Raw genomic sequence first — 12,952 nt, forward strand, 5'->3', positions numbered from 1 at the left:
TGTGGGGTTTGTGTACTATTATGGACAATTGACAGATATTGTTGAGATTCGATATTCCAATGAGAAGAAACATGTGTTGTTTAAGTGTGATTGGATTGACAACATTCACGGAAAGAAAGAAGATGTCTTCAATTTCACGTTGGTGAACTTCAATCATTTGTTGTACTGAGATGATCGAATTACCAATGAACCTTTCATCTTGGCGTCCCAAGCAGAGCAAGTTTGGTATGTTGCAGACCCGTTACAACTAGACTGGCAAGTCGTGGTGAAGATGTCTCAAAGAGGTTTATTTGATATGAGTTCGACTGATCCACAAATCGAGCCATACATGAGCCAACAATTGGAAGAAAATATAATGCTTCGTGATGAAAAAGTTGGTTGGGTGAGGGAAGCCGCAGAAGGGGAAACAGTTGATGTTCAAATATGCTGATAGTGGTGGAAACATTAGTAATTCAATTAAGGCCAAGGTTGTAGTTAATCATCAATTTCTTAATTTACTTTGTCTTTGTAATTGTATTAGTTCAATTAATGTCATATTACAGTTGACGACAAACCATTGTCTATGTTTCTAATGTCAATTAATGTTATATTGCTTGCAGATTATTATGGGAAGGAAGAGGAAGCTTGATCATCCCCGGCGCATGATGTCTGATGTGCTACATAACAGGACATCAGTAGCACCACCATCAGAGGAGGCATCACATTGGCCACTATCAGAGGGGCCTTTAGTGGCACCACAGCAGCTACCATGTACTCAGCCTCCACGCCTACCATCGATGCGTCCACCATCAGTGCCACCACAACAGCTATCATCATTAGCTTATGAGCCATCCGCAGGTATATAAATTTGCTTTGATTTGTATGAAAATTATTTAAACATACATATATTTATGCTCATTATATATAACTTGTTTATTCTCATTGTATTTTGCAGACCCTTCGACTTCTTCACAGCCCACCTCAGGTTTATATGATATGATTTGTATTCACATTATTTAAATTTGCATTTGTTTATTACCATTGCATATTGTTTATTGTTATTGTATCTCACAGGTCATGTTAGTTCTTCATCAACCTCGACTAGGCGTGGTAGAGGATGTGCCAAGGGCATTAAAGAGTGGGGTACTGGTAAAAAGCTAGACATACAATTTGATGGAAATTACTGCCCAATAGTGGATAACGTGGCTAAGTTAACTACTCAACTTGGCATTATTGTGCGAAATGGTAACATTGTTCCTCTTACTTTTCTTGACTGGAACAATGTGCCTGATGATATTATTGATGCTATCTGGAAGGATGTGAAGGTAAAAGTATATTTTTGTCCACAAATTCGAATTCCAAAATTGTGTTATTATTATTTAAACTTTGAAATTGTGTTTTATAGGACAATTTGAATATATGTCCAGAGGAGTACAAGCCAATCTGCATGAAAAACTGCAACAGCATATGGAAGGATCACAAGAACAAGCTTAAGGCTAAGTATTTCAAGCCTAGAAGTTCTGATCCTAATCTGAAGGATGATGTTCCTATGCATATTGTGCCAAGCCAGTGGGAAGAACTTGTGGAGTATTGGCGTACTTCCGATGCTGAGGTATACAAATAAGTTATATTTATGATATGTAAACATACAAATCATATTTACATACTCACATTTGTCAAACCTGTTATAGAAAATCGCAAGTAGGAACGCTCAAAATCGGCGAGCTCACGGCATAGCTCATACCACAATGCGTACTACTTTCTCTCAGATACGGCATGAGGTTTACATTTTATTGTTATATTTTTGTATATAAATAAACATTGTATATTTACAAATTATTTACATTCTAATTTTCATATTTCTAAAAAAATGCAGATGACCAGTAAGGAGGAGTCTACTGATAAGATGAATGTTTGGCTTATGACACGTAGAGTAGATGACCCAGAGGTTATTCAAACCTTGGTAGTTTCCAAACACCTTTGATTGTATTTAAAGTTTATTTTTTGTGTGTCAACCATCTTAATTTGGCATATACTTATATGTCTTATTCAATACAGGATGAGTTTAATCGTCAACTCTCTATGCTACCTGAGGATGGTCGGACTTTGGAGGCTAGGAATACCATTTTCCATGAGTTGATAGGTCATGACGGACATGGATATTGTCGCACATACGGGAGAATTGTGCCTCGGAGAGCGGTGTATAAAGATGGTGCTGGGCCATCACAATCAACACCCCAGCCATCGACTATTGATCAGATCACGCAGAAGGTTCGTGCAGAGCTAAGGGATGAGTTGAGGGAGGAGCTGCGAGCAGAGTTCTCTACACATTTACAGCAGATGAGAGCTGAGATGATGGCCTTAGTGTCACAGGGGGCAAGTGTGGATCCCCAAAGACAGGTTCGATATAAATTAAATTGTTTGACAGTTCAATTTTTACACAAGATTGTGTATAAAATTCGAATATGATTACCACATTATGTATTGACTATCATAGGTTCCTGATGCATCGAGTGGCCACCGGACATTTAGGGAATCTTCAGAAGACGAGAATCCATATACACCACCACCAGAAGATCAGGTATAAAATGTATCTTTGGATTCTAAGCTAAAATGTATCTTTGCATAATTTAGACATTCTAAGTTAAAGAGAGACTTGTGGGAGAAAACGGGGCTCGAATCAGGTTCCCGGTTTGGCAGTTAGAGCCGGATTTCACTTTTGGCAAACTAATTCTTTAAGAAACTTGAATTCGAGGTGTTAAAGCCCCAAAATCACCAAACGGCGTCGGTTGAGCACGAAACTTGGCACACGCGATCGCCTAGGCACGAGAGACTTGTGGGAGAAGACGGGGCTCGAATCGGGTTCCCGGTTTGGGAGTTAGAGCCGGATTTCACTTTAGGTAAACTACTTCCTTAAGAAACTTGAATTCGAGGTGTTAATGCCCCAAAATCACCAAACGGCGTTGGTTGAGCACGAAACATGGCACATGCGACTGCCTAGGCACGAGAGACTTGTGGGAGAAGACGGGGCTCGAATCGGGTTCCCGGTTTGGGAGTTAGAGCCGGATTTCACTTTAGGCAAACTAGTTCCTTAAGAAACTTGAATTCGAGGCGTTAATGCTCCAAAATCACCAAACGGCGTCGGTTTAGCACGAAACTTGGCACACACGACCGCCTAGGCACGAGAGACTTGTGGGAGAAGACGGGGCCCGAATCGGGTTCCCGGTTTGGGAGTTAGAGCCGGATTTCACTTTAGGCAAACTAGTTCCTTAAGAAACTTGATTTCGAGGCGTTAACGCTCCAAAATCACCAAACGGCGTCGGTTTAGCATGAAACTTGGCAAACGCGACCGCCTAGGCACGAGAGACTTGTGGGAGAAGACGGGGCTCGAATCGGGTTTCCGATTTGGGAGTTAGAGCCGGATTTCACTTTAGGCAAACTAGTTCCTTAAGAAACTTGAATTCGAGGTGTTAATGCTTCAAAACCACCAAACGGCGTCGGTTGAGCACGAAACTTGGCACACGCGACCGACTAGGCATGAGAGACTTGTGGGAGAAGACGGGGCTCGAATCGGTTTCCCAGTTTGGGAGTAAGAGTCGGATTTCACTTTAGGCAAACTAGTTCCATAAGAAACTTGAATTGAAGGCGTTTATGCTCCAAAATCACCAAACAGCGTCGGTTTAGCACGAAACGTGGCACACGCGACCGCCTAGGCACGAGAGACTTGTGGGAGAAGACGGGGCTCGAATCGAGTTCCCGATTTGGGAGTTAGAGCCGGATTTCACTTTAGGCAAATTAGTTCCTTAAGAAACTTGAATTCGAGGCGTTAATGCTCCAAAATCACCAAACGGCCTCAGTTTAGCACAAAACTTGGCACACGCAACCGCCTAGGCACGAGAGAGTTGTGGGAGAAGACGGGGCTCGAATCGGGTTCCCGGTTTGGGAGTTAGAGAAGGATTTCACTTTAGGCAAACTAGTTCCTTAAGAAACTTGAATTCGAGGCGTTAATGCTCCAAAATCACCAAACGGCGTCGGTTTAGCACGAAACTTGGCACACGCGACCGCCTAGGCATGAGAGACTTGTGGAAGAAGACGGGGCTCGAATCGGGTTCCCGGTTTGGGAGTTAGAGCCGGATTTCACTTTAGGCAAACTAGTTCCTTAAGAAACTTGAATTCGAGGCGTTAATGATCCAAAATCACCAAACGGCGTCGGTTTAGCACGAAACTTGGCACACGCGACCGCCTAAGCACGAGAGACTTGTGGGAGAAGACGGGGCTCGAATCGGTTTCCCGGTTTCGGAGTTAGAGCCGGATTTCACTTTAGGCAAATTAGTTCCTTAAGAAACTTGAATTCGAGGCGTTAATGCTCCAAAATCACCAAACGGCGTCGGTTTAGCACGAAACTTGGCACACGCGACCGCCTAGGCACGAGAGACTTGTGGGAGAAGACGGGGCTCGAATCGGGTTCCCAGTTTGGGAGTTAGAGCCGGATTTCACTTTAGGCAAATTAGTTCCTTAAGAAACTTGAATTCGAGGCGTTAATGCACCAAAATCACCAAACGGCGTCGGTTTAGCACGAAACTTGGCACACGCGACCGCCTAGGCACGAGAGACTTGTGGGAGAAGACGGGGCTCGAATCGGGTTCCCGGTTTGGGAGTTAAAGCCGGATTTCACTTTAGGCAAACTAGTTCCTTAAGAAACTTGAATTCGAGGCGTTAATGATCCAAAATCACCAAACGGCGTCGCTTTGGCACGAAACTTGGCAGACACGACCGATTAGGCACGAGAGACTTGTGGGAGAAGATGGGGCTCGAATCGGGTTCCCGGTTTGGTAGTTAGAACCGGATTTCACTTTAGGCAAACTAGTTCCTTAAGAAACTTGAATTCGAGGCGTTAATGCTCCAAAATCACCAAACGGCGTCGGTTGAGCACGAAACTTGGCACACGCGACCGCCTAGGCACGAGAGACTTGTGGGAGAAGACGGGGCTCGAATCGGGTTCCTGGTTTGGGAGTTAGAGCCGGATTTCACTTTAGGCAAACTAGTTCCTTAAGAAACTTGAATTCGAGGCGTTAATGCTCCAAAATCACCAAACGGCGTCGGTTGAGCACCAAACTTGGCACACGCGACCGCCTAGGCACGAGAGACTTGCGGGAGAAAACGGGGCTCGAATCAGGTTCCCGGTTTGGGAGTTAGAGCCGGATTTCACTTTAGGAAAACTAGTTCCTTAAGAAACTTGAATTCGAGGCGTTAATGCTCCAAAATCACCAAACGGCGTCGGTTTAGCACGAAACTTGGCACACGCGACCGCCTAGGCACGAGAGACTTGTGGGAGAAGATGGGGCTCGAATCGGGTTCCCGGTTTGGGAGTTACAGCCGGATTTCACTTTAGGAAAACTAGTTCCTTAAGAAACTTGAATTCGAGGCGTTAATGCTCCAAAATCACCAAACGGCGTCGGTTTAGCACGAAACTTGGCACACGCGACCGGCTAGGCACGAGAGACTTGTGGGAGAAGACGGGGTACGAATCGGGTTCCCGGTTTTGGAGTTAGAGCCGGATTTCACTTTAGGCAAGCTAGTTCCTTAAGAAACTTGAATTCGAGGCGTTAATGCTCCAAAATCACCAAACGGCGTCGGTTTAGCACGAAACTTTGCAGACGCGATCGCCTAGGCACGAGAGACTTGTAGGAGAAGACAGGGCTCGAATCGGGTTCCCGGTTTCGGAGTTAGAGCCGGATTTCACTTTAGGCAAACTAGTTCCTTAAGAAACTTGATTTCGAGGCGTTAACGCTCCAAAATCACCAAACGGCGTCGTTTTAGCACCAAACTTGGCAAACGCGACCGCCTAGGCACGGGAGACTTGTGGGAGAAGACAGGGCTCGAATCGGGTTTCCGATTTGGGAGTTAGAGGCGGATTTCACTTTAGACAAACTAGCTCCTTAAGAAAATTGAATTCGAGGCGTTAATGCTCCAAAATCACCAAACGGCGTCGGTTTAGCACGAAACTTGGCACACGCGACCGACTAGGCGCGAGCGACTTGTGGGAGATGACGGGGCTCGAATCAGTTTCCCAGTTTGGGAGTTAGAGCCGGATTTCACTTTAGGCAAACTAGTTCCTTAAGAAACTTGAATTGAAGGCGTTTATGCTCCAAAATCACCAAACGGCATCGGTTTAGCACGAAACGTGGCACACGCGACCGCCTAGGCACGAGAGACTTGTGGGAGAAGACGGGGCTCGAATCGGGTTCCAGGTTTGGGAGTTAGAGCCGGATTTCACTTTAGGCAAATTAGTTCCCTAAGAAACTTGAATTCGAGGCGTTAATGCTCCAGAATCACCAAACGTCCTCAGTTTAGCACGAAACTTGGCACACGCAACCGCCTAGGCACGAGAGAGTTGTGGGAGAAGACGGGGCTCGAATCGGGTTCCCGGTTTGGGAGTTAGAGCCGGATTTCACTTTAGGCAAACTAGTTCCTTAAAAAACTTGAATTCGAGGCGTTAATGCTCCAAAATCATCAAACGGCGTCGGTTTAGCGAAACTTGGCACACGGGACCGCCTAGGCACGAGAGACTTGTGGAAGAAGACGGAGCTCGAATCGGGTTCCCGGTTTGGGAGTTAGAGCCGTATTTCACTTTAGGCAAACTAGTTCCTTAAGAAACTTCAATTCGAGGCGTTAATGCACCAAAATCACCACACGGCGTCGGTTTAGCACGAAACTTGGCACACGCGACCGCCTAGGCACGAGAGACTTGTGGGAGAAGACGGGGCTCGAATCGGGTTCCCGGTTTGGGAGTTAGAGCCGGATTTCACATTAGCCAAATTAGTTCCTTAAGAAACTTGAATTCGAGGCGTTAATGCTCCAAAATCACCAAACGGCGTCGGTTTAGCACGAAACTTGGCACACGCGACCGCCTAGGAACGAGAGACTTGTGGGAGAAGACGGGGCTCGAATCGGGTTCCCGGTTTGGGAGTTAGAGCCGGATTTCACTTTAGGCAAACTAGTTCCTTAAGAAACTTGAATTCGAGGCGTTAATGCTCCAAAATCACCAAACGGCGTCGGTTGAGCACGAAACTTGGCACACGCGACCGCCTAGGCATGAGAGACTTGTGGGAGAAGACGGGTCTCGAATCGGGTTCCCGGTTTGGGAGTTAGAGCCGGATTTCACTTTAGGCAAACTAGTTCCTTAAGAAACTTGAATTCGAGGCATTAATGCTCCAAAATCAACAAACGGCGTCGGTTGAGCACGAAACTTGGCACACGCGACCGCCTAGGCACGAGAGACTTGTGGGAGAAGACGGGGCTCGAATCGGGTTCCCGGTTTCGGAGTTAGTGCCGGATTTCACTTTAGGCAAACTAGTTCCTTAAGAAACTTGAATTCGAGGCGTTAATGCTCCAAAATCACCAAACGGCGTCGGTTTAGCACGAAACTTGGCAGACGTGACCGCCTAGGCACGAGAGACTTGTGGGAGAAGACGGAGCTCGAATCGGGTTCCCGGTTTGGGAGTTAGAGCCGGATTTCACTTTAGGCAAACTAGTTCCTTAATAAACTTGAATTCGAGGCGTTAATGCTCCAAAATCACCAAACGGCCTCAGTTTAGCACGAAACTTGGCACACGCGACCGCCTAGGCACGAGAGACTTGTGGGAGAAGACGGGGCTCGAATCGGGTTCCCGGTTTGGGAGTTAGAGCCGGATTTCACTTTAGGCAAACTAGTTCCTTAAGAAACTTGAATTCGAGGCGTTAATGCTCCAAAATCACCAAACGGCGTCGGTTTAAAACGAAACTTGGCAGACGTGACCGCCTAGGCACGAGAGACTTGTGGGAGAAGACGGGCCTCGAATCGGGTTCCCGGTTTGGGAGTTAGAGCCGGATTTCACTTTAGGCAAACTAGTTCCTTAAGAAACTTGAATTCGAGGCGTTAATGCTCCAAAATCACCAAACGGCGTCGGTTTAGCACGAAACTTGGCACACGCGACCGCCTAGGCACGATAGACTTGTGGGAGAAGACGGGGCTCGAATCGGGTTCCCGGTTTGGGAGTTAGAGCCGGATTTCACTTTAGGCAAACTAGTTCCTTAAGAAACTTGAATTCGAGGCGTTAATGCTCCAAAATCACCAAACGGCGTCGGTTGAGCACGAAACTTGGCACACACGACCGCCTAGGCACGAGAGACTTGTGGGAGAAGACGGGGCTCGAATCGGGTTCCCGGTTTGGGATAGAGCCGGATTTCACTTTAGGCAAACTAGTTCCTTAAGAAACTTGAATTCGAGGCGTTTATGCTCCAAAATCACGAAACGGCGTCGGTTTAGCACGAAACTTGGCACACGCGACCGCCTAGGCACGAGAGACTTGTGGGAGAAGACGGGGCTCGAATCGGGTTCCCGATTTGGGAGTTAGAGCCGGATTTCACTTTAGGCAAACTAGTTCCTTAAGAAACTTGAATACGAGGCGTTAATGATCCAAAATCACCAAACGGCGTCGCTTTGGCACGAAACTTGGCAGACGCGACCGCCTAGGCACGAGAGACTTGTGGGAGAAGACGGGGCTCGAATCGGGTTCCCGGTTTGGGAGTTAGAGCCGGATTTCACTTTAGGCAAACTAGTTCCTTAAGAAACTTCAATTCGAGGCGTTAATGCTCCAAAATCACCAAACGGCGTCGGTTTAGCACGAAACTTGGCACACGCGACCGGCTAGGCACGAGAGACTTGTGGGAGAAGACGGGGCGCGAATCGGGTTCCCGGTTTGGGAGTTAGAGCCGGATTTCACTTTAGGCAAATTAGTTCCTTAAGAAACTTGAATTCGAGGCGTTAATGCTCCAAAATGACCAAACGGCGCCGGTTTAGCACGAAACTTGGCAGACGCGACCGCCTAGGCACGAGAGACTTGTAGGAGAAGACGGGGCTCGAATCGGGTTCCCGGTTTGGGAGTTAGAGCCGGATTTCACTTTAGGTAAACTAGTTCCTTAAGAAACTTGAATTCGAGGCGTTAATGCTCCAAAATCACCAAACGGCGTCAGTTGAGCACGAAACTTGGTACACGCGACCGCCTAGGCACGAGAGACTTGTGGGAGAAGACGGGGCTCGAATCGGGTTCCCGGTTTGGGAGTTAGAGCCGGATTTCACTTTAGGCAAACTAGTTTCTTAAGAAACTTGAATTCGAGGCGTTAATGCTCCAAAATCACCAAACGGCGTCGGTTTAGCACGAAACTTGGCACACGCGACCGCCTAGGCACGAGAGACTTGTGGGAGAAGACGGGGCTCGAATCGGGTTCCCGGTTTGGGAGTTAGAGCCGGATTTCACTTTAGGCAAATTAGTTCCTTAAGAAACTTGAATTCGAGATCACCAAACGGCGTCGGTTTAGCACGAAACTTGGCACACGCGACCGCCTAGGCATGAGAGACTTGTAGGAGAAGACGGAGCTCGAATCGGGTTCCCGGTTTGGGAGTTAGAGCCGGATTTCACTTTAGGCAAACTAGTTCCTTAAGAAACTTGAATTCGAGGCGTTAATGCTCCAAAATCACCAAACGGCGTCGGTTTAGCACGAAACTTGGCACACGCGACCGCCTAGGCACGAGAGGCTTGTGGGAGAAGACGGGGCTCGAATCGGGTTCCCGGTTTGGGAGTTTGAGCCGGATTTCACTTTAGGCAAACTAGTTCCTTAAGAAACTTGAATTCGAGGCGTTAATGCTCCAAAATCACCAAACGGCGTCAGTTTTGCACAAAACTTGGCACCCGCGACTGGCTAGGCACGAGAGACTTGTGGGAGAAGACGGGGCTCGAATCGGGTTCCCGGTTTGGGAGTTAGAGACGAATTTCACTTTAGGTAAACTACTTCGTTAAGAAACTTGAATTCGAGGTGTTAACGCCCCCAAAATCACCAAACAGCGTCGGTTTAGCATGAAACTTGGCACACGCGACCGCCTAGGCACGAGAGACTTGTGGGAGAAGACGGGGCTCGAATCGGGTTCCCAATTTGGGAGTTAGAGCCGGATTTCACTTTAGGCAAACTAGTTCCTTAAGAAACTTGAATTCGAAGCGTTAATGCTCCAAAATCACCAAATGGCGTCGGTTTAGCACAAAACTTGGCACACGCGACCGCCTAGGCATGAGAGACTTGTGGAGAAGACGGGGCTCTAATCGGGTTCCCGGTTTTGGAGTTTGAGCCGGATTTCACTTTAGGCAAACTAGTTCCTTAAGAAACTTGAATTCGAGGCGTTAATGCTCCAAAATCACCAAACGGCGTCGCTTTAGCACGAAAGTTGGCACACGCGACTGCCTAGGCACGAGAGACTTGCGGGAGAAGACGGGGCTCGAATCGGGTTCCCGGTTTGGGAGTTAGAGCCGGATTTCGGTCTAGTCAAAATTATTTACTAAACTATCTTTCTAATTATATAGTAGTCAATTTTTTTTTTATATTTTTCTGTAATTAAAATATTAACTCCATTATATGGTTATTAATTATTTTCATCTTGTTTTTTTCAGATATTTCCTGAGTAGCAGTTTGCTTCTTGTGGAATGCGGGTGTACAAATATTATTACCAACTTTTGTTTTTGTAACCCGTCGCAAACTTGTGAATAACATCAAGACGAAAACTTTTGGTTTTGATTTTGATTTATGTTATTTAAATTTGTGAATAACATTATGTATGTAGTATGCGACATTATGTAGTGGCATAATTTTTGTTTTTATGAATTTTTATTTCTGTATTGTTATGAATGGAACAACATTATGAATTTTTATTATTTGTCAACTTTTGTTTATGTATGTATTTATATTATTATGTAATTTTTGGATTTTTTTATAGTTATTTTTCATTTAATACAGGTTATTTTAATTTTTTTAATAATTTCCCAACAGTTTTTTTTTTTTTTTTTTTTTGAGACGGCATAATAACCCGTCGCAAAAACATTTTTGAAGGCTTTTGCAACGGCAGCCATACTGTCGCAAAAGCTACGAAATTTAATTTAAAATAAAACCTTTAGCGACGGCTCAGGCTGCCGTCGGCAATAGTATCAGCTACGACACTTTTAGCGACGGCATTCTTGCCGTCTCAAAAACCTTTTTTAGCGACGGAAATACTGTGCCGTCGCAAAAAGTCAGATTTTCTTCCATTATTGGCGACAGAACATTGCCGTCGCAAAAAAGGCAGCCTCCCGTCGCAAAAAACAATGGCGACAGCACTTACCGTCGCTAAATCCCTTTTGCAACCCCCTTTGTCGCGACCCCCCTTTGCCGTCGCAAAATGCCAACTTACCGTCGCAAAAGGTATTAGCGACGGCGCATGGACCATTTGCGACGGCGTTTTGCCGTCGCAAAAAACACTTTTTCCTGTAGTGCTTCATTTCTTTTCTCGTAGTTTCAATCACCATATTATCCACTACCGCTCCTCTTATTTTTATCATCACCTTAAAACCAAGGAAGCTTTCAGATCTAGACTCAGATCTGATTTATGATCGAGATCCGACGTTGTTAAACACGTTGTAATAAGTTAAGCGACCACCTCATATTCAGAATGTTTTATTTTGTAACGTAGAGACGGGGATTAAGGTACCATAGTTACTGGTTGCGACATTGAACGGATCGTGAAAGAAATTTGTATTGTTTGTTTGGTGGTGATTATTTATTATTATTTTTTTTTGCAATAATATTTTTCTATATAGAGGTTTTCTCCTCTTATGAAAGTTTTCTTCTCCTTACGTGGAGGTTTGTTTTTCACTCCTATGTGGAGACTCATATCCTCTTTACGTAAAGGTTCTCTTTATTCCTTTTAGAATCTATTTTGTACTCCCATGTATTGGACGACTTATTATCGAATGTGCAATGTATTAAGGCTCTTTTTTTTCATCTAAAAAAAAATCACAAGGGGTGCACACCAAATGCACCCTACAATAAATTAGTGTAACTTTATCATAAAATTACGTAACATATTTTACAAAATGCGTATCTTGTCATAAATTAGGGTAACAAAAAATATCATAATCAAATCACAAACTTTTATAACATCAGCCACATAATTTTAGATATTTAGTTATGCTAATTTGTGACGAAATTATATATTTTGTGTTTAATATTATAAAATTTTATGATATATTTACACCAATTTATAATAGGGTACACATCATAAGTTTTCCCTTTCCAATTAGCTTTATCAAATAAGTGTATCTACTTGAGTTTGAACCATGTTAAATAATATTTTTTAAATATTACTTTTCCTTATTTTTGTATTTTTTCTCACTGAAGTAACTTTTCCTTAAGGGGCGGCTTCTCTTTTTTTTTGGTTCATTAAAATGCCATGGAATGAAATGCACATTTCTTAAACTCTCTTAGGAAATTATTGTTTCATTACATTGGTGCATGATGTTTTATTTATAATATATTTTTTTAAGATAAATTATAAATACATTTTTGAAATTTACTTAAATTACAAATCGTCCTTTGCGGTTTGGAAAATTACAAATATTTTCCTGTCAGAATTTTTTATTTAACGGAATTAATTTAAAAAATGAAATTTCTAACTATTCACCTATACAATAATAAAATTATCTGAATTATTAATTGAAATAAAATTTTAACATTATTAAAAACTATTAATTAACTTAATAATTTATTAACAAAATGACTTATTTGTTATGCAATTAGAAACCTTAAGGGGCATAATGTAATTTATAGAATCACAGGAGATAATTTGTAATTTAAATAAACCTTAAAGAGTGTTTGTAAGTTCAACTCCGATTAGTAGCTCGAAATTGGCATGGCTCGAATGGCTCAACACCAAAACGACATCGTTTTGGTGTTTTTTTTTTTTTTTTTTTCCTGTCATTTTCTGAAGCTGAAGAAGAAGAAAAATAAGAAGAAGAAGAATGAGCTGGGTTTCTGGGTTTCATCAACATCAACATCATCACCATCATCATCATCATCATCAACTATTTTTTTTTTCCACATCCAGAACAACTAAAAATATATATATACATAT

The 12,952-nt window shown here is 43.8% G+C and overlaps 1 protein-coding gene across 1 annotated transcript; it reads left to right on the plus strand.

Annotated features, from left to right (window-relative positions):
• Positions 1-776: 776 nt before the first annotated feature.
• On the plus strand, positions 777-1,603 carry LOC145799842 (uncharacterized). The gene is made up of 4 exons (XM_082889471.1): positions 777-837; positions 935-964; positions 1,054-1,304; positions 1,385-1,603. Exons 1-4 carry the CDS (start codon positions 777-779, stop codon positions 1,601-1,603), a joined length of 561 nt encoding a protein of 186 aa, XP_082745597.1.
• The last annotated feature ends 11,349 nt before the right edge of the window (positions 1,604-12,952 follow it).

This window comes from Camellia sinensis, chromosome 9 (genome assembly GCF_055761805.1).
Source record: "Camellia sinensis isolate YWXY chromosome 9, ASM5576180v1, whole genome shotgun sequence".
NCBI lineage: Eukaryota > Viridiplantae > Streptophyta > Magnoliopsida > Ericales > Theaceae > Camellia > Camellia sinensis.